This window comes from Impatiens glandulifera, chromosome 3 (genome assembly GCF_907164915.1).
Source record: "Impatiens glandulifera chromosome 3, dImpGla2.1, whole genome shotgun sequence".
In the NCBI taxonomy this organism is placed as follows: domain Eukaryota; kingdom Viridiplantae; phylum Streptophyta; class Magnoliopsida; order Ericales; family Balsaminaceae; genus Impatiens; species Impatiens glandulifera.
The window spans coordinates 14603278-14624464 of record NC_061864.1 but is presented as its reverse complement, the minus strand read 5'-3'; the positions used below and the strand labels follow the sequence as shown (position 1 = coordinate 14624464).

At 32.0% G+C, this 21187-nt stretch overlaps 6 protein-coding genes across 6 annotated transcripts; 1 reads left to right on the top strand and 5 right to left on the bottom strand.

Moving 5' to 3' along the window:
• Positions 1-49: 49 nt before the first annotated feature.
• On the bottom strand, positions 50-668 carry LOC124928595 (zinc finger protein ZAT7-like). Its single transcript, XM_047468833.1, has one exon. The coding sequence runs from the start codon at positions 587-589 to the stop codon at positions 185-187; it is 405 nt and encodes a 134-aa protein (XP_047324789.1). The 5' UTR covers positions 590-668; the 3' UTR covers positions 50-184.
• Positions 669-3167: 2499 nt separating this feature from the next.
• Positions 3168-5287, bottom strand: LOC124932051 (protein ALP1-like). Its single transcript, XM_047472652.1, has 2 exons — positions 4814-5287; positions 3168-4348 (listed from the first exon to the last, which is right to left on the bottom strand). The coding sequence occupies exons 1-2, from the start codon at positions 4959-4961 to the stop codon at positions 3294-3296; spliced, it is 1203 nt and encodes a 400-aa protein (XP_047328608.1). The 5' UTR covers positions 4962-5287; the 3' UTR covers positions 3168-3293.
• Positions 5288-6666: 1379 nt separating this feature from the next.
• LOC124932510 (phragmoplastin interacting protein 1) lies at positions 6667-9474 on the bottom strand. Its single transcript, XM_047473155.1, has 4 exons — positions 8836-9474; positions 8117-8288; positions 7979-8025; positions 6667-7892 (listed from the first exon to the last, which is right to left on the bottom strand). Exons 1-4 carry the CDS (start codon positions 9312-9314, stop codon positions 6779-6781), a joined length of 1812 nt encoding a protein of 603 aa, XP_047329111.1. The 5' UTR covers positions 9315-9474; the 3' UTR covers positions 6667-6778.
• A 3949-nt stretch (positions 9475-13423) lies between these two features.
• Positions 13424-14805, top strand: LOC124929800 (photosynthetic NDH subunit of lumenal location 1, chloroplastic). Its single transcript, XM_047470191.1, has 7 exons — positions 13424-13483; positions 13528-13738; positions 13830-13903; positions 13995-14117; positions 14186-14257; positions 14330-14426; positions 14515-14805. Exons 1-7 carry the CDS (start codon positions 13424-13426, stop codon positions 14616-14618), a joined length of 741 nt encoding a protein of 246 aa, XP_047326147.1. The 3' UTR covers positions 14619-14805.
• A 424-nt stretch (positions 14806-15229) lies between these two features.
• LOC124931865 (60S ribosomal protein L23A-like) lies at positions 15230-16281 on the bottom strand. Its single transcript, XM_047472441.1, has 4 exons — positions 16223-16281; positions 16086-16124; positions 15632-15998; positions 15230-15540 (listed from the first exon to the last, which is right to left on the bottom strand). Exons 2-4 carry the CDS (start codon positions 16096-16098, stop codon positions 15456-15458), a joined length of 465 nt encoding a protein of 154 aa, XP_047328397.1. The 5' UTR covers positions 16099-16124; positions 16223-16281; the 3' UTR covers positions 15230-15455.
• A 1140-nt stretch (positions 16282-17421) lies between these two features.
• On the bottom strand, positions 17422-20966 carry LOC124932774 (beta-glucuronosyltransferase GlcAT14B-like). The gene is made up of 4 exons (XM_047473453.1): positions 20181-20966; positions 18410-18485; positions 18217-18329; positions 17422-18077 (listed from the first exon to the last, which is right to left on the bottom strand). Exons 1-4 carry the CDS (start codon positions 20686-20688, stop codon positions 17572-17574), a joined length of 1203 nt encoding a protein of 400 aa, XP_047329409.1. The 5' UTR covers positions 20689-20966; the 3' UTR covers positions 17422-17571.
• Positions 20967-21187: the final 221 nt, after the last annotated feature.

The window sequence follows — 21187 nt, the reverse complement described above, 5'->3', positions numbered from 1 at the left end:
TCTTGCCTAAAGAGCTACATTGTTTTGAATGATTTTTTTGTTCTTTTCAATATGAAGTTGATGGGTACAATAAATACAGTGATCATAAAATATAAAGATAGAAATAAAAGTATTATGTATAGATGTATGTATAGAACTAGTTATTTCTTAAATAATAATGAAATATGCAGGGAACAATAATCTTCTATAAGGTCAAGTTCAGATCCAGCATGCATATTCTACTGCAGCCGTTTGATTTCCTGTTGAGCACAGGCCCGATCAAAGGAGATATAGAGAGGGACAAAGTTGGTTCGTTTTCGGGCAGGGTGAAGGCCCTGTGGCGTCTCATGTGGCCGCCAAGGGCCTGCCCTAAAGAGAACTTCAGCCCGCACAGATAGCAGTCATGTGTCTTCTGCTTGGTACTTAACTGCTGCCCGGTTGAGTAGTCATGAACCGAGAGCCTCAACTTGTTCTTGTGGCTGGCACTTCTGTGGCCACCCAGAGCTTGAAAAGATGAGAACTGACGGTTGCAGGTCTTGCACTTGAAGATCCGATATTCCGGTTCAATCTGGACCTCGGCCATGTCTAATTGGTGGTAATTTGTAGCCATGATGGGTATGGTTGTTGTTCCAAATTCTTGGTCTCTGTTTTCTCTTTATACCCAAGTCTTGATTATGAAGAAGGGATGATCAAAGGATGACTAATTATGAGTATAATTAATATGGAGGGAGCCATAGTCTATATATTGACAATTACTACAAATTGGGAACTTTGACTAATGAGAGTTGACTAGCTGTATATATATTTATTATTATTATTATGTAGATGTAATTGATAAATTGAGACACATTATTCCACGGTTATTTAGTATTCATGTTCTTGATGTGATCATGACCTCATTATTAGTTACTTTGCCAAATTAAGTGATGACAGCTCCCTAGACAAAAAAAAAAAATAAAAGACCCTTTCTTGGTACCTAAAATATAGATATTATTAACTTTCAACCTCACAGATGCCTTATAACTTTGAACCTCCTTTGCTTTGATCATACTTAAAGTGTAGTATGTAAACATAGAAGAAAATTTCTCAATTGGGTTACAATTGAGTTCCAATATCTAAATTCTAAACGAAAACCATTTCGATTCCTAAGAAAAGTGGTTGGATGAAAAAATTATAGGGAATAACAATCGAGAAGGTTATGTTGTTCAATATCTTTAGAGAAATTCAATATTTAGTTTTACAGAATACCAACGTTACCCTCTTTTTGTCACAAAATTCATACATTTATTCGTAAATCACACCTATCAAATAATTATATTAGACCCATAAATAACATGGGATTTTGTTAGGATAAAATAATAGTAAATTTTGAGGTTTAATATTTAGTTTTACAAAATACCAATATTACACCTCATTTTGTCACAAAATTCATACATTTATTCGTAAATCACACCTATCAAATAATTATATTAGATCGATAAATGACATGAGATTTTATGATAGTAAATTTTGAGGTTGAAATGAAAAAAAAAATCTCTCGTTTCACTTCAAACTAAATAATAATAATAATAATTTAACATAACAAAGTTTTGTAGTTAGTTTTCGGACCTAATAACCACACTAATAATAAATAAATAAATAAACGAGTTCCTATCATTTATTACTGTGGGTAAAAAGTCATTAAAAATATTATGTAACTAAATTACTAATTACCTAGCTAATTAGGTAGATGATGTCATGGTTACGTATTTAAGCATGTCCATAATTACCTGATTAAGTCATAATAATTCATAAAGCTTTAAAGGGTGGATCAATCGGTCTTAATAAAATTGAATAATATAGTAATACACACTTCTATTTTACCCTTCAACAATGGAAATTTAATATAATAGACCCTTAAAACTTGTAATTCTTGTCATTTTCACCCAATTCAAATAGCCTTTAATTTTATCTATTTAGGGTATGGCCCATGTTAAAATGTGTCAGGCTTATAGTAACAAAATAGTTCCTCAAGCCCGGCCCATCTTTTGACTACTTAAAAATAATAATAATAATAAAAGTCTTTGACTTTTTAATTTTTTTTACTCAAATTTCAGAAAGAGGTTGGTTTCAACGTCATTTTATTTTTATTTTAAATTCAAATGAATAAATATGCATTAAATTTAATATTAAAAGAAGTAATGTCCAGAATATAAGATGAAATTGTGTATAACATATCTTATCTAAAGGATTCGATACTGATAATTTTTTTGATGTACTTATAATCTATTTAATTGTGTATATAATATTCATATGATTTTTTAGAGTTTTATCTTCTTTTATATATACATAGTATTTAATTATTTATCATCTTTTCATATATCGTTTTATAAATTTTAATATTATTTAATTCTTACATATATATATATATATATATTTATAAATATAAATTTAACAATCTTAAATAGTTTAATAATTAAAATATTTATGAATAAATTTTCAAAATAAAGATCCAATATTTGAATTCTGTCATAAGCAAATTTAAAGATAAATAATGATAAATTAATTAGTCTGTGATAAAATATTTAAAATAAATACTCATAATTGTATGACAAATTTTATGTGTTTTAGATTAGTATATATAGTTTTTTTATTTTATTTAAACCACTTTATTTAAATGTCAATCATATTAACATATTATATGTCTAATTATTTTTATTATCTTATTTAAAAATTTATTCCTTTATTTTATTATTTAAACTTATTATGATATTTTTTAATTGATACTATATTAGTAGATTCTTTTGATGGGTCTGTTCAATTATTCTATAATGGTTGGATTACTTGGATATTCTGCATTTGAATTTGAATTTTTTAATTTTATTTATCATATTATTTAACATTTATATTTTATTATTTTGTTTTAAATTTTATTTAAATAAGGATAACTAATTCTTAATTAAAAAACATAGGATTACACAATTAATTAATCAGCAATAAATACTGGATTTTTTTATTGGACTATAACATCACTTTTGGCTTACTTGATATATAATTGTTTGAAGATTACTTAGTAGGACCCTTAAAATGCTTTGCTTAGTCACAATATATAAAACCCTTATCAATAATTGGCTCTCAATTTGGAAAACAATATCTTAATAGACACCAATATAATATTTTCACCTATAAGGCAATACTAGCCATTTGTTTATCAACTAAAAAAAATGTGACAAATATTGCATAATTTAACAAAGAAAACTCCCAATAAAATGAATGTTAGACTCCATTTAGAATGAATCACTTGACAAACAAAACAAAGAAAGTCCCATGTTGGGCTATTGACGAGGGTCGAGCTTCCTCGATAATTGTAGACTCACCATCTCCCTAAGACCACACTTGTCATTATCTTTGCAAGCTCGTGGCTTGTATAACGACGAATCATGAGAGACCGGCATGTTCATTTGCACCTCATCCTCGAAATCGATGAGTATGTTATGCAAAATGCAGCAAACGAGGATGATCCTTGGCAGGCGATTCTTATCGGGCCTCCACATCACCCCTTGAATAATTCTCCAATTCTCCTTCAACCGAGTAAACGCTCTTTCGGCTATAACTTGCGCGACAGAAATCCGCTTATTGAGCCCAACTTGGGAATCCGAAAGCTCTTTTCCTCGATAAGGAGTAAGTAGCCAAGGCAAAAGAGGAAAACCTTCGCCCCCTACTAAATATTCTCCCAACTCTTTCCCTGGCTCTTCTTCTTCCGATTTCATCTTCATTTTCTTTCCACTTAGCCGCTTTGATTCTTGAACAAGTGTATAGAAACTCGAGTTCCTCAACACGACAGAATCAGACAAGCTCCCCGGCCAACCTGCAACGACGTCAAGAAATCTCATATCCGATCCAACAATTGCTTGGAGGAGCATACTATGCTTGTTTTCACTATCACACCAAACGCCATTGGATTCGTCGAGCGAGAAACTCATCAAGATGTGAGTCGTGCTGATCGCCCCACAGCAGTTGGGGAGTCCTGTTTTGTCGAAGAAATTGGACTTTACATCTTCATTTTCTGATTCAGTTACAGGCCACCGGAGATGGTGGAGGCCTTTTTCCTCCATGGACTCCACAAACCGCCACGTTATTTGGGCAACAGTTGATTGGTGAACTCCGAGTGAATCACCAACAATTGAGAGTGAATCTCCCGAGCTTAACCTCCTTAGAGCAATGGCTACACAATCATTAAGAGACAATGGCTTCCCATGAATATCTATGAAATAAGTAGATTTCGCCATCAAATCATCCTTAACAAATGAACAAATGTAGTTGAATGTCTTTCTCGAAAACTTGAAAAGTGATTCGAATGTAGCCGTCTCCTTAACTTCAGATAAACTACCTGCACAAGAACAAACACATGACAGTCATCATGTATGCCAACAGAACCTCCCAAATGTTTCAGATATATCCTTAAATTTAAGTGAAATTTCAGACACAATTCACTCAAAGATAACATAACAAAGTGCAGACATTGAACATAAGACAAGTTCATTAACCATTTGAAGACACACATCTAGTTAGAACAGCCACATACAGATATGAGACAAGAGGTGCTTTCAATATGTCACTTGAAAACATACTCAAAACCTTATGATGTTCATATGGAATTCCTACAGTTTAAAAAGGAAAATGATCTATGACTGTCAATAGGTCAATCAATGAATGTCAGTTCCATATCAATATCAAACTCCATAGATAGAAAAGGGATGAAACCCGTAAACCAGTAGATTCAAACGACAGAGATACATATAATTCAGAATAAGAGCGATCGAAGGAGAAAGGGAATAGAGAAAATCATAAATACCGGTGAGCCGATTGGAGAATTCGTTCCACCAATCCAACGTATGTGGAAGAGACGGCGCTGAAACTTGAGACCCGTTTGGGTCAAACTTCGTCTCCACCTTATTCTTCTTCTTCTTCTTCTTACTGATTCCACCTCTTAAGGGTCTCATTGGAAAACTCAAGCAAAAAACCCCAAACTTTGATTGAAGTTTACCTTAAATTTGCAAAACCCACGAAGCAGGAGGAGTAAAGAAAAGGTATGACTGACGAAGGAAAGATCACCAATCTGAAAGAAAAGAAAAGAAAAGAAAAGATGATATCTTTGTTTGTTGGGTTTCTGAACAAAGATTGTGAAGAATGTTAGATTGCAGAAGAGGGTAACGGATGTTGGGTGTTTTAATGGGTTAAAACATGCAATCATATGCCCTTTTTAGGGAAGGCTTGAGGTTTCAGGCGGAACCCAAGAACACGTTCGAACTAACGTGGGGGTCTGTGTTTTTTTCTTGCCTACTAGTTAGATGCATATTTATATTTGCGGCAAAACAAAGAGAAACATATTATAATTATTTAATTAAAAAATAAATAAAAATCAACGGTGCACTTGGTTAAATTATATTAGATGATATGATCAAGTAAAGTAGTCCCTTTTAAGTAACAAAATAATTTACAAGTATTTATATTATTAATAAAAAAAAAATATATATATATATATATATATATATATGCATACTATGATCTGTTTGTTTAAACTTATTCTTTCACGTTTCCCTGCCTCACGTTTTTCATGGTTAATTATTCTTTCTTATCTCATTTCTTTAATTTAATATAATACATTTGTTGTTTACTAAATTAAAATAGAAAATATAAATATTTGCTAGATTATTTGAGAGAATTAATTCTAATTTCAAAGATATATAATATAATTATTATTATTAAGAAACCATTTTTTCTCTTTTTTTAAATATACCAAAGTCAAATCTTTTATAAGATAATTTTACTTAAAGAAATTAAAAGTGTCATGTTCAATTTTAAATGGGTTCATTTTTTGGAGAATAAATTAGGGTCACAAAAATATGAAAATAAATAATTGTTAAAATACATTTTAATCTTTTTTTTCGTCATTTAACAATATTTTTTAACTTAACGAGTTTGGTTTCATTTGAAAACACTTTGTGTTGAAGCGGGAGTAATGACCGTGAGTGTCATGCTAGTACTTCTTAATTTTAAAAAAAAAATAACGAAGCACAATTCATTTTAAAAATTTCATAAGTTTTGTGTTAGATCTCACCAAAGGAATTTTAATTAATGAAAAGCACATTGGAAGCCTTTCTAATAGAAAATGAAGGTGGATGTCGGTATCTGAATAAATGTTACTTAATTTAAAAAAAAAAATGATGTATGAAAAAGGGCCTATGACATTTCAAATTGTTGACAGGACATTGTCAAGCTGATCAATTTTTACACTTTCTTTTCCTTTATTTATGTCATTGACTCATAATTGAGGGTCTTTCTTATTAGATAAAAATGCTAAGGAACTTAAAATGGACATGTTAAAAACATGGTAAAGCCCTAACAATCTGTTTATTTATTTTAATTTTAGGTTGGTTGTTAGCAGCACGACCCATCTAACTAACATGATGAGAGCCCATTCCGGTTTTATTATGTTTGCTTTCGGGATGATCATGGATTAACATTTTTTGTTAAGTGAGTCTCGAGAAGTGATATTCTTATTCTCCCATCCTGGTTTTAAGTGTGTTGTTGAGGAACAAAACAGTGCTAAAAAAAATGTTCCCCAAGGCAACTTAAACTTAGGAAGGATTCAAATAACCACTTTGTCATTTTAATTACTTCTAAACTTAAACAAATCCACCTGAATGTAATAACTCAAATAGTATTTTCAATTCCAAAAATCCTTTCTCCAATAAAAACAACAAAATTCTTTCCCTCATAAGCAGCAAAATCCTTAAATGGATAAAATAGTAAAATTTCAAACAGCAATAATTGGGTTGACGCCTTGTTTTTTAGGGCAAGCAGATGAAAGATGACCCTTTTCGCCGCATTCGTAACAGGTTCTCCGCCTTATCTTCCCACTAACAGCAGCCGTCTCTATTGGTGTAATAACATTTGTCTCAGTTGTAGTTTTTGGGACATAAGTCTCTGTTATTGTTGGTGTTGTATTATAACCTGATTTTGCAGCTGGTAAAGGTTCTTCAGTCTTTGTTGAGTTTGGTTCTATGGCCTGTTTGTTTGGGCAAGCCGATGAGAGATGACCTTTTCCACCACATTCGTAACAAGTTCTTCGCCTTATCTTCCCACTAACAGCAACAACATTCTCCTCTTCTGTTGTTGTATATTTTGGAGCATAAGTGTCTGCTGTTGTATATTTTGGAGCATAAGTGTCTGTTGTTGTATATTTTGGAACATAAGTGTCTGTTGTATATCTTGGAACATAAGTGTTTGATGTAGTTTTCGGAACATAAGCCTCTGTTTTTGCTTGTGTTGTAGTATAACCTGATTTAGCGGCTGGCAAAGGTTCTTCAGACTTTGTGGAGTTTGGTTCGACGGCCGGTTTGTTTGGACAAGCTGATGAGAGATGACCTTTTCCGCCACATTCGTAACAGGTTCTTCGCCTTATCTTCCCACTAACAGCAACAACAGTCTCCTCTTCTGTTGTTGTATTTTTTGGAACATAAGTTTCTGATGCTGTATTATCAATGGATTTTGCAACTGCCAAAGGTTCTTCAGTCTTTGTTGAATTGGGTTGTTGAGGATTCCTCAAAGGAACAGCACAGCTTATTTTAACAGGCCGCCCACAAACCAGAGTTTGATCGAGTTTCAAGGCATTACTAAGAGACTGACTGTCGGAAAAATCTATATGGGCATAGCCTTTGAATTCCTTTGTTTCTTTGTCTTCACCAAAACGAATGGAAGTTATATTGCAGTCTGAGAAGTGCTTCTTTAGGTCGTCCTCAGTTATTTCCCATGAAAGGTTCCCCGCATAGATCCTATTGTAGCCTTCCACAGCTTTGGGGGCGGAATCAAATGTTTTCTTCACTTTATTAGTAGACTTGAAGGGTGAGATCTTCAGAAATAATCCTCCCCTGTAACATAATAATAAAATAAAATATGAAACTTCAGATTAGTTTGACCTAGAATAAAAAAGAAAAGAAAAAAAGAGTTTACTTACATGTCAGATCCATCTAGGGCTAATGCTCGTTTTGCTGCTGCTTCAGTCTGCAAAAACAAATTGTTTTTCAATATAAAACTAACACAAAATCGAAATGAACAAATTCCAACTAGACCAGATGCAGAAGGCAAGTCTAACCTTGAAAGTGAGAATGGCAATTCCTCTGAACTTGCCACTTTCAGGAAACACCATGCAGTCTAATTCAGTTATGGTGCCACAACTTTCAAAAAAACTCCGAATATCATCCTCAGTCGAGTAATATGGAATCCCGCCTGCGTAAACCTTTGTAGAAACCTCAATGATTTCTTCTCTGTAAGATTGAAAACCAATCAAAAACACATACAGTCATCTTAGTGTCTGGTTAGTTTAAAAAATGCTTCATTTGAAACCACATCAAACATTTTCCAGGACAAACCTAAACTACTAAATACCAAAAACCAATCATAGTTCATCAAAACCTAACATATCTGACCATCTTGTTAAAGGTAAAATAAGCACTATTCATCCAGGAACACTATTATTAGCTAATCCAAAATGAGATTCCACAATAACTGGGCACCCAAATGGAGAGAAATCATGTTACAACATTACTGAGCAACAGAATCGATGACAAACAAGATTCAAAATCATCAACCCTCAAAATGGAAAGGGTTTGGTCACAATTTGAAACTCCATTTACAGTTGGAAAGAGGCAGGAACATAAATTTCATCGAAGCAATATTTTGAACAAAATTGAAATGCAGCTGAATTGAGAAATCATGCCATGAAAAGATTATTAACACCTACATCAAATTTTCCTGTAATTTTCATGAATTAAAAGGCAATTGATTACTTCCTCAAGAGATAAACAAACATACCTTTTCTCTGTTTGTTGTTCAATGCTAGCCTCCATCATGTTAACATCTCCTTCCTTCACCACCACCACAGCTTCAGCCGTTTGGTTCAAATCCGTATTCTTTTTGCTTTTCTTCTTCTTCTTCTTTTTCTTCTTTTTCTTATTCGATTTAGAATTATTCTCCGCTTCTGGGTTGTTGTTATTCTCCGATCCCTCAGCTCTCTTTCTCTTCTTACTCTTTACCTTCTCCTTCAAACCAGTCTGCTCATCTAATTTAAAGTTCACTTCTTCGGCATCAACGGCGGCCTTAGAATTGACGGCGTCGGGAGCTTCCAAAGGTCGGGTGATTCTGCGCTTCTCTCGCTTGGAAAAACTCTTCTTTAGAGCTGCTGCAGATTCTGTAGATGGTTGGGCAGCAGGATGAACATTACCCGATGCTGCGAGTAATTCGGCCCTTGCGATTCTGAGCTTCTGCTTCTGCTTTTTGTTGGATAGCACCATTGGAGCTCTTCTTCCACTATTGAATATCAGTGAGAGAGAGAGGTGGATTGTGAATATGCGACGGCGGCGGCGGAAGCAGGTTAAACCCCCAAAACCCTTTGCAGAGACGGCTGACTCTTAAACGATGCCGTTGAGGACCTCCATCAGAAACTACCCGTTTCCCTTTCTAAATCCCTAACCCTTGCAGCAAACTCGTGCTCATGATCGCAATAGACTCTTTTACCCCTGTCAATTAAAAAATTACAAATAAAATTTAATTTTTTAACAAAAAGAAAAAGTGATTCATGTTTACATTATAAAATTAATAAAATATTTTGAATTAATAAATCAATGGCACATTATCTTTAGAAATAAAAACCAAAATAATTTAAAATATTAAGGTTTAACTATTAATAAATAATATATTTAAAATATTAAGGTTTAGTTAGTTATATATATATTTATATTTATTTAAATGAGTTTTTTTTTTCAATTATATATAATTTATAAAATTTTACAAAATTTAATAATCAGTACAATTATTATATTAATATATTGATTTAGTGTATAAGGGTAGGGATATATAAAGGATTCGAGGGGGCTTTCTTACATAAATAAATATATTTTTTTACGGTAAAAATGTAACATTACTTACTAATTTTTAAATTTTTTTAATATAATTTATTATTTTATTTATTTAATTATTAAAAAATGATAAATTTACATTTATTTATTTGTTTTATTTAAAATTTTCTCGTTAATTATTTAAGTTTACCATAACTTTTTTCAAGTCCACCACCTCCGAATCCTGGTCAGTCATGTTTATGGGTGTGAAATTATATAATTAAAAAATATATTATTTATATAATTTTTTTAAAATATATATATATATATATATATATATATATATATATATATATATATATATATATATATATATATATTAAGGTTGTATAGAAAAGTTTGAACCAATTTCTAAATATATATAATTTTAAGTTTTGAGTTTGTTTGTTTTTTTACAAATGGGAGTAAGGGGATACCTATTCTTAAAAATACTTGTGATTAAATGGGTAGTTATAGAGGCAAAATTACAAAATTGAAATAATTTCATAATTGAATTAGATGGTGAAAATGTGGTGTAATGTCTATTAGGAAATAAAAAGTATTTTGAATTATTAAGCAATATTGTGTCAAAGTTAATCGATTACTTAAAAGTTGTGTATGAAGCAACATTCAATTTATATTGCAGGAAGCAAATAAAGTAACAAATTTGATAGTAAAAATGGTTTGTCAAGAAAATTTAGATCATATGAATTTAAATTTTATTTTTGATTCCTTGTCATTGATACTTTATAGCGATACCGTCTAATTATATATATATATATGTTTGCTTTATTGAAAAAAAAATAATTTATTTTTTAAAATAATTTATAATATTGAATAAAATAATATTTAAAAGTAAAAATTTATTTAAATATGAATAATTTTAAATGAAAAAGATTTTATTTATATTATAAAAATAAGAAAAAACTATTATATACTCATCTCCATAAGTAAATAAAAATATGATCAAGTATTGAAATGAGATAGAAAATAATGTATTAAAAATAAATATTAATAAATAAATATATGTTTAAATAAGTTAACCCATTAATAATGGTAAAAAGATGAAAATTAATTAGCCAAATTTTAATATTATTCATTTAACTATATTTAAAATATATGTTTTTTTTTATCTCCAAGTATAAACAGTTCTTAATCTATGATTAAAATTTGATTTTCTTTTTAAAATCATCATCTTGTCTTGTAAGGTTTGTATTTCTCATTTTGGCTAATAAACTCATTTGTCTTCAAATTACATTCATTTTTATTAGGGAATAATTATGTATATTATATTTTATATTTCACAACGTTAATATTCTTTTTTAAGAGATGATTTTGTAACACAATAAAAATACACCATATTTAAATATGGAGAAGACGAATGAGTAACAATCTCATTGTCGCCTTAATTTACACCAAATCGATCATATGCGTCGTCGTTTGAGAATGTAATTAAAGTTATTAAAAATGGAGGTGAAAATTTTGTTTATAATATAATTTAGAAAAATAAAAATGGATATAATATATAAGAGGAATTTGTGCATATTTTCAACACAAATTAACGATTTTATAATATTTAAAATTATTTATATATTTATGCCTTTTAGGGTATAAATTCAAACAAAAAAATGTTTAAAAAGCAATTTCAAACAAAAATAAATGTATAAAGAACCATTTAAAATAAGATATGTATATGTTAGAATCTTTAATCTAGATCTTTAATCCCCTTAAGTCTATAATCTTTATACTCTATATCGATAAATTGAGATAAACCTAAATTGCGGAAACGTACCTGAATCTGGATTGAAGAACGTTTCCTTAAGTCGTTCTTTGTTATTCTCTTCTTATTAATCTTGGATCTTCTTTAATCTTGAATCTTCTTGTTATGTATCTGGACTTGGATCAGAATGTTGGTTTAAGTCTTCCAACCCTATAACGATAGCCCTTCTTAAGTGTCTTAAGAGATGAACATAAACGTTTTTGTCTGACGAGAGAAACAAATTAGGTAGGCTATCTATATGAGTTGGGGACCTAGCCCTAATATACTCATTTATTATTTGGCACATCAACAAAATAATAAATGGTATTTCTACTTCTACACAAATATATCCCTATATTTATTATAAATATCTAAATAAGCCCATAATCTTTATACTTTAATAGATCACTTTAATTGGGCTTTAATCTTTATATGATAACAACTAATATATACAATTAACTAAATAATATATGTACCCAAATATTTGAAATAATTTCAACAATATATAGATATATTTCAAACTTTGTTAAATGTATATGAAACATTACACCTTTAAAATTTTAGGGCTAGTTTATTGCAGCGTTTAAACTTTGCGTTTAGGGTTTGCATAATAATTTGCTATCTTAATTTTACGTAATAACTAATAAGTTAGTGCAAAAATTATAATTAAACACATTTTGCATTTAAACACAAATTTTTTTCTACCTTTCTCTCTAACATTTAAACTTATAATCTCAGCGTTTTTCTCTTTTATTTTTTAAAATTATTTTATTCAAATTTTCTTATATATTTCATCTATTTTAAATATTTTTTTATTTATTCTCATATTTGTTTCAACTTTTTTTTTTAATTTTTATATATATAAAATTATTATGGTAATAATAAAACATAAATTTAAATATAGAGAGACGGACTTATGATTCGATGATGGTGTGACTTAAAAAAAAATTAGGGTGGGCTAAAATAAAAAACGAGTAAATTAAGGTAATTTTATTATTTTTTTAATAATTAAATAAACGAAATAGTAAATTCTATTGAATTTTTTTAAAATATTAAGGTGTAATGTCATATTTTAACTGTAAAAAAAAATTATTTCAGGGTGAATTTCCGCACACCCAAGTCCCTACATAAATCCGTTTTCATATATATATCAAAAAGTTAAATGGACAGAAATGAGACTAAACTTAGCAAATGTAGCTAGCTATATATAATTCTTAAATAAGAAAGAATATACTCATACAAAATATATTTTTTATATATCATATTCATACTAAATATATATATATATATATATTTAAAATTATATATTAATAGAAAAATATAAAAATTAATATATTCATATAATTTAAATAATTTAATTTATTAATATTTAAAATTAAACTAATTAAAATATATAATATTAATTATTAAATTTTATTATAAATATAAAAAATAAATAAGTTTGAGTGCATTAGCATTAAATAAGCTCAATCAAACTTAGCTGATCATATATAATTTATGAGTGGCCATTTGCTCACACCTTTATTACAAACAAATAGTAATTGATGAAAAAAAATGAAAACATAAAAAGTTCAGAAGTGAATTTTGAGTGATGCAAGTTAAGCGTGCGGGTCACGTGATACTCTGTTAGTTTGTTTTGCTTATCCATTTTATGCGATTGTAAGAAGATATAGAAACAACATGAGCCAAAAGCTCTAAAGAAGATGGATGGTTTAATTAATAAACAAATTATTCAACAAAAGCTTCTTCTTCTTCTTCTGAAATAACAATGGCATCCCCTCCTCCTCCTCCAATGACCTTACTTTCCGCAAAGTCATCATCTAACAGGGTAAGTAAGATATCATTTTTTGAAAATGGTCTCAATCTTAACTCCTATCTTTTCTGTTTATCATATATCAGTTGGGTCTTCCCCTTTCAACCACCACTTCCACTACAACTACTCGTCGGCTGTTTTCACCCCCAAATTTCATTACATGCTCTGTTGTTAGGAAGACTAGTAACAGAAGGTCGCTTCTGTTAGGAGGATTATTGGCTCCTACCTTCTTAAGCTTCCCTCCTTTAAATAATCCCCTGCTCGCCCAAGGTAGTCAGTCAGTCTAATAATAATTAAACCTCCTTTCTCCTTCCCATCAAAATCACCTATCTTGAGTCTAATGATTTATGTTGAAATGCAGAAATACCTAAGAACTACGAAGTTTTTGTTGATGCAGAAGATGGGTATTCATATTTTTACCCTTCAGATTGGAGGGTGAGGCCACAAACACTTTGTTTCTTTTTACGAAAGAAAGAAAGAAATAAAGAAGATATACTAACCCTGACGAAAATTCTCCTCCACGCAGAATTTTGAGTTCAGAGGGCATGATTCAGCATTCAAGGACCGATATTTGCAACTCCAGAACGTCAGGCTCAGCTTCGTCCCCACCACCAAAACCGACATCCACGACATGGGTTCAATTCAAGAGGTAATCAAATCTAAACTTGTCTAACTGTGTTTGTTTCCTCTGATTGACCCGTCTGAAATGAAATCAAGGTTGTCCAGCATTTGCTGAAACATGTATACTCTGCTCCAACTCAAAAACCAACCATATTTGATATGCAAGAGGTGTGTTTTAACTTGTATGGAATTATATTTGTGTCTTGCAAAGTTAACTTCTCAACTAACTTCATATTGCAGAGAACGGTTGATGGTAAAAACTACTATACCTTTGAGTATGCTCTCACGTCTCGAAACTTTTCACGAGCTGCATTTGCTACAATAGCCATTGCAAATGGTGAGAGATATAAAAACCATGTTATTGTATTCTAAACTAATAGTTTTAAGATATTCAATCATTCAGAAACATGTGAAATTTTCAACAGGACGATACTACACACTTATTGTTGGAGCGAATGAAAGACGGTGGAAAAAGGTAAGGAACACACTCAAAGTGGTGGCAAACTCCTTCAAGGTGCTCGACATTTAGATCTTCTACTCGCAAAACAAAGTTATTTGGAGCTCCATTATACATGTCCAGAATCAAAAGTGCGATATATTGTCATCTTCCTGGAGAATGAGCAGTTGTTATGTTTTGTATATATATTTATCATCAATGGCAAGAACTTGTAGAGCTGTTGCATTTTTACCTTAATTTTTTAATGAATGGATCTCAAGCCTAACTTGACCCCTTTTCACTTAAACTATTAATTTATTTTACTTAACATATTATCTAGAAAATCTTATACCAAACAAAAAATTGACAGTTTTCATTTGAGAATGACAAAATACCAGTTTTACTCAAGAATTCTATCATTCAATGTACAAAGAATCCTATTTTTTCATGTATAATCCAATATTCAACCTTTAGCAAATAGTTCTTTAGTTAAGAACATTCTAAATTCAAATTTCAAAATTTGACTTAATTCTACTAAACCCTAAACCTGACTCAAGGGTCTAATTGATATCAATTTCAATTAACATCTATCTATAGGAACTTAAAGAAAGTTGAATTCACCAAACTTCTCTCAGTTCTATGCAGCTAGACATAAACCAATCTTTGCCTTCAATTTCATTGAATTTCAATGTCAGTGCAACAGCAAAGTTCAAATGCCTTGTGATGATACATAAGACAGACTGATTCATGTATAAGTTGTCTAATAAGCAAGGGTTTGTCCATCCAGGAAAAAAATGACTTGATATTAAACATGAAAAAATGAAATTTCTGTTGTGAACTAATTTAGATAACACCAATCTGGTCAAAACCAAAAATAAAACAAAACAAAAAAATTCCGAAGAGAGAAAACTATAGCAAGGCATGATGGGTTTAGATAACACCAATCTTGTTTGCAACATCCAAAGCATCATAATCAGGAGTCAAGCGGACATAAGCCTTCTTGGTTCCATCAGGCCTGCAAAATATAGAACATAAAAAAGATCAGCTTTGACAGTTCAATTGAAAACACATCCATCAGCTATAAGAAGGATGGTAAAGAGTTTCACCTGATCAATGTGTTGACTTTCTTTGCCTGGATGTCATACATCTTTTTTACAGCATCCTTAATCTTCTTCTTGTCGGCACGAATATCGACAATGAAAACCAAAGTATTATTGTCCTCAATCTTCTTCATTGCAGACTCAGTAGTTAATGGATATTTCAGAATTTGATACTGGTCTAGCTTGTTTCTTGAAGGTGCACTAATACGAGGATACTTTGGGTTTCTCTCCTTCTTCAATGTTCTTGGTCTGTGGAAGGTGACAGTTGTTCTGATCTTCTTAGCCTTCTTCTTGAAGGTAGAAGAACCAGATTTCACAGCCTTAGCAGTCTTCAAAGCCTGAGCCTTTGAATCAGACTTTTTCGTACTGTCACCTGTAAGATAATACAATGGGAAATGGGAATTCAAATACTGTTAATGGTAAATAATACTGTTTAACCCATTTTAGCATTAAAGATTACCTTTAGGAGCCATTGATGAGTTCTGGTAACGAATCCGACCTGAAATGGAACCAGTTCAAGGGAAATCGTTAAAAAGAGAGAAACAGACGATTATGGATATGTGAAGAAGACGATGAAGGATGAAAACGGCAGCTGACCTCGTATTGAAAAACCTCAAGGAAGGAAGATGGAGATCAGATACCAGTTTGCAGGCTAGGGTTTTAAAGGAAATGGTGGTAGAATATAAACTTTGGCTAATTGTGAAAAGGACCTCTATCTTCTTAAAATCTGCAATTTCGCTCCATTTAGAAAACAAAAGGACCAAATATGTTATTCTTTAATATATATTTTTTTACTATAATTAATAGTCAATTATCTCTAAAAAAAAAAAAAAGTATTTCTCCTTAAAACTCTAAACAGCTATATTATGATCCCATATTGTGTTTTTTCCATTACAATTTGTTTTTTTTTTTTATTATTATTATATCCAATGACTATTTGGTGAGTATTTCTTCACATTTTCACCTAAAAAAAAGTTGTTTTGAGGCTATGTTTTTGTTGTCTTTCTTTTGCTGAACAAGGTCTTGAGTTGAGCGGCTTGAGTCTTTCAAGCGCCAGTTTGTTTAAATTGGTTAAATGTGTTTGCATGTAAAGTCGGCTCTGAGATAAGCCCAACAAGTTCAAGGGTTAGAACTATCCATTTAATAAAAAATTGAAGATACTTAATTAAATTATTAATTATTATAACATAAAAATGTATAGCATAATAATTTAAAATAAAAAATAAAACTTTTTATTTGATTAAATGTTGAAATCTCACCTAAGCTTTTCTTAATTTTAAAATAAAATTAGAGTAGTCAATTTTTTTTTCATGTTTTTTCAATTCTCGGGACCGACACTGTTTGCCTGCTATATTTTTAACCCGCGAGAATTAATTGCAGGAGAAGCTGAAACTAGGGTCTTAAAAATATACCTATACCTAGATATGGTTTTACATTTAATTAATTTAATTATCTAAGTTGTGGTGAAAATTATTTTGCTAACAATTTGTATAAACCTAAGTTTACTCTATAATGAGTTCCAACTTTTGAACATTTGTAACATTTTAGTACACAAAGGTGAATTGCAAGTCCCTTTGAATATAGTGAAGATAAGCATTATTCGGATTTGATATTTAGTTAGGTTTTGAGACATTCTGATTTAAAAACCACTCCATTCCAAAAAAAAAATCAGTCACAAAAAATAAAATATTTTTTCTTAAAAAATCAATAATTTAGTGTATTTTGTTAGCAAAACCTATTCTTAATATATTAAAAAATGATCCTGACTTCAGAATTTAGATATTCACTTAAAATAATTGTGATGAAAAATTGAAGAACCTTATATACAAATAGGAACAACTACCATATATGTATATATTATATATCTTTGGCAATAAAGAAACCATAAATTGGGTAAATTAAACCACTCAAAAGTCCAGACAAATCCTAAAAAAACCTTAGGCATACTAGGACAAGGCTGATTGATGAACACATCTATCTAGCTTTAAAGTTCCAAGAAGAAGTCTCTCAAACGCTTTTGATCCCAACCCCGGTCTCAAAATATTCATGTCCCCCCAAACCTCACAAGGATCTCCACCCAACCAACCTGGCTTCCCCACACACCACCCTCCTGGTGATACCGATCGATGTCTCCTCCTGAGAACCCGCGAATCTATCGCATCAAGAACGTGTTCATTTGCACTGAATTTCCTAGCGAATGCAGCTCCGCTCAGAAGCATCTTGTCCAAATCCGATAGCGATACTGACTGAGGTTCGCCTAATTCTTCAAACTGAAGGTTAGAGTTCACAACAGTTCTGAAGAATTCCTTGGAGTTGCATGATAGTGTCTGAAAATAATCTCGGCCAGGGTGTTGAATGTTTGTGAAGAACAATAGGAGTTTTCTTGGTAGGTTGTCCCAACCCAGGATCGAGAACTCTATAAGCTGTCGACTAAGGATCATATGAGGGGAACCTGATATTACAATGAAAAGATAAGTTGTTATTTGAGATTAATCTTAACTAACTCAGTATATTGTCATCAATTCCATGATCTGTTTAAATGTTCACACCAAACAGGTGAGACAAGATCAAACAAGGGTTGAATATTGTACCAGTGAAAATTTTGTATGCTGTCGGTGGGTCACGTTTCTTGTTGCCCACAAACATTCGGCCTTTGGCGAGATAGATGTCAGGATCAACAATAACTTCGAGTATTCTTTGCTGACTGAAAACAGAATAAAGCACAGAAATAAATAGGTGGAATAAGGGCTAACATGGATAAGTGGTGGTTCAGGAAAAACTCACTCAGAGGAGCTAATGTTGCTTGTGTGCTCAATGAAATTCAAATTCCTTGGCACAGAAGACATTATGTGAAGAAAGTCTGATTTAGATCAAGAGTCAATGTGTTAATAACAACAAGATAAATCCTATAAAAGAATTTCAGAAAACATACAAATCATAAGCTAGAAGCCATGACTATAGTTTATCAAAGTGTCCAGCAATCACAAACATACATAACACTAATCTTAATCTGAAACGTTCAATTCTCATTAAGAACAACTTAGGTTAAAGTTGGGAGTCACGATTGTGGGGTTGTTCTAGCTTCTTAAATAAAATAAAATAAAAACTAATATGATAGAATCAAGAATTTGATGAAGGAATGAACAAAATATTTAAAAAGTTCAGACAAAAAAATCTCTTCCGAGATTCTGATATATAGATTTACAAAAAACAATACCCTAGGTTACACTAATTAAATAAAAACTAACTAGCCTTGTGTTTAAGAGCCACGGTAAACAATCTCTACGTTGGCAAATATCACGCACCTTAGAAGATAAACTAAGTCACACAACCACCTTCGCTAGAGCCGTTTAGGAGATAAATTGGTCATATATTTACCTTCGCCCTTTAGGATAGATAAATTGGGCATACCTACACTATCATTTACGCCCTTTAGAGATAACTTGGTCATATCATCACCTCACTTGTGTTCCTTTAGGAGATTAAATCATAGAGTTTATAACACAGCACAGCATACTTCACACTTCTTTGTTGTGCAAACCGAGTGTCTTCTGAAACCAAGGAGACTCAAGACAAACATATATCATTTACCCTCGAGCCCCATTTGTGGACTGAAACCGAGGAAACCCAAGACATTCCTTAAGCCAGATGTCGAATAAAACAATATACCCATCACGAACATCCATAGTCTAATTCCTCAAATTCAGCAATCTACTGAAACCGATGAGACTCAGGACGAACATTCTTCGTCTACTTTCTTAAGAACTTATGTTGAATAAAACTGAAGAAACCCAACACGAACATCCATCATCTACATCCTCAGGCGATCGAATGAAATCGATGAGACCCAAAACTAACATTCCTGTCTACTTCCTGTAAGACCTGACAACTGTCCGAAAAGCAAAAAAGCCTTTCAAAACCTTTACCTCCAAACATAGAACTTGTTCTTCTTCAACTTAGCAAACTTTTGTTGCATAGAGCTTGTTTCCAATGTGCAAGTAATCCTAAGTTAGGATGTCTCTGTGTATAAGAGTACATTATGTTCAAAAATACTGAAAATACCACTACTTAAACCCACTAATTACCTAAGCCCTAATTAGCACTTGTATTAGGAGTCACAAACAAGAAGAAGCAGGACCATAACCAAAACATGGTCCAACTTTTATCATATTGAAAATGACTGTAGTATCTTTCATCTAAACTAAGCAGCCTACAGATCTATTGTCTGAAAAGTTCCTTAAAAGAACCAAAACATACAAGGTCTCCTAACTACTAAAGTCCCACCCAAAACCAGATCATTTTCAATAAAGTGTCTACTTCCAATTGAGGCAGGTTTCATTGTCAATAGAGTTTAGTTATGAATTAAGAGTTTATTCACGAGGTGAAGAACCCATTTCCGCTTTCAGAACCCAGAAGAATGTACAAAGAAGGCATTGTTGAGAGATTAAAGCACAAAATTAACTAATAATAATGGATCATCAATAGCAGCAATCATTTGAATAAGCAGATCAGATGTGAAAAGTAATCAATTGAGGGAGATGGGAAGCAATGTTACCATCTTGAGTAATGAGTGGATAATCAGAGGCATGAAGATTGACAAACCAATCCCAATCTGTGCAAGTCTTGAGTAAAATCGCAGCGGCCTGAAGCAAGAGAGCCAAAGGTGTCGACCCTTCTTCTCTAACCGGATTTCCTCTCCCCATAACAAACACATTTTCGGCCTCAACGAAAACCCCAATAGAACCCACCATTCGAGCGAGCCATTCTCTCTCCTCCTTGGAAGCGTGATTATCGAGGTGCAATAGGTAGAAGTTTCTGGGGTGATAGGAGGCTTGAAGAAGGCGGAAAATTCGAGGACCTTCCTTAACGGAGCCGTAGATAAAATATGCGATCCGTGGAGGAGGAGGGTAGAGATTAGCGGGTAGCGTGGATGAAGGAAGAGAGAAGTGATGGCGACGGCGGCGTAGGGAGTTGGGCGATGAAGAAGGGATGAGGAAGAAGAATAGTGATATGATGGAGAATGAGAGAACAGGGAAGAGGAGGCTTGGAGTTATTTTCACCATGTGTTTTCTTCGTCGTCGTCGTCTATGGTTGATTTGGGAAATCTCATGCCAATTTCCTCTGTAGATGATGATGATGATAGAAGAAACCTCCCCTTCCTCTTCTTCTTCCTCCTAAAGGGAAATCATGTAAATATCACTGATCAAAGCAAAGCAAAGCAAAGCAATTGTGTGTGTGTGTCAGTACGTAGTAGTCTGGAATGAGTGACGAAGGAAGGAAGGAGAACCAGGTGGCCCCACTATTTATGGCGCTCATAACTATGGATCGTTTGATTGCCCAACGCGGTCGTCGTTTTGGGACGCATCAAGCATAATCACTCGACTGACTGAACTCAATACTTTTGATTGCCCAACGCGGTCCGGTATGGCACGGTCTGTTTTTCTTTGAAAAGCGATTAATTTTCGCGGGTTAAACACATTATCCGCAAACACATCTAACCATTTAAACATGTCTAACAATATAAAAGTTAAGGTACCTCTTCTTGTGTGACTAGGTTAAGAG

Bases quoted from the DNA above. Each gene is read 5' to 3' on its own strand.
- LOC124928595 (XM_047468833.1), bottom strand. From the start codon at position 589: ATGGCTACAAATTACCACCAATTAGACATGGCCGAGGTCCAGATTGAA.
- LOC124932051 (XM_047472652.1), bottom strand. From the start codon at position 4,961: ATGAGACCCTTAAGAGGTGGAATCAGTAAGAAGAAGAAGAAGAAGAAT. The intron at 4,349-4,813 runs GTATTTATGATT...GTTCTTGTGCAG, and splicing joins ATTCTCCAATCGGCTCACCG to GTAGTTTATCTGAAGTTAAG.
- LOC124932510 (XM_047473155.1), bottom strand. From the start codon at position 9,314: ATGGTGCTATCCAACAAAAAGCAGAAGCAGAAGCTCAGAATCGCAAGG. The intron at 8,289-8,835 runs GTATGTTTGTTT...TCAATCTTACAG, and splicing joins GAACAACAAACAGAGAAAAG to AGAAGAAATCATTGAGGTTT. The intron at 7,893-7,978 runs GTAAGTAAACTC...ATTATGTTACAG, and splicing joins GCCCTAGATGGATCTGACAT to GGGAGGATTATTTCTGAAGA.
- LOC124929800 (XM_047470191.1), top strand. From the start codon at position 13,424: ATGGCATCCCCTCCTCCTCCTCCAATGACCTTACTTTCCGCAAAGTCA. The intron at 13,484-13,527 runs GTAAGTAAGATA...CAATCTTAACTC, and splicing joins CAAAGTCATCATCTAACAGG to CTATCTTTTCTGTTTATCAT. The intron at 14,258-14,329 runs GTGTGTTTTAAC...TTCATATTGCAG, and splicing joins CCATATTTGATATGCAAGAG to AGAACGGTTGATGGTAAAAA.
- LOC124931865 (XM_047472441.1), bottom strand. The intron at 15,541-15,631 runs GTGAAACTCTTT...TATATTTTGCAG, and splicing joins AAAGTCAACACATTGATCAG to GCCTGATGGAACCAAGAAGG.
- LOC124932774 (XM_047473453.1), bottom strand. From the start codon at position 20,688: ATGGTGAAAATAACTCCAAGCCTCCTCTTCCCTGTTCTCTCATTCTCC. The intron at 18,486-20,180 runs GTAACATTGCTT...GATCTAAATCAG, and splicing joins TCCACTCATTACTCAAGATG to ACTTTCTTCACATAATGTCT. The intron at 18,330-18,409 runs GTGAGTTTTTCC...TTCTGTTTTCAG, and splicing joins AGCAACATTAGCTCCTCTGA to TCAGCAAAGAATACTCGAAG.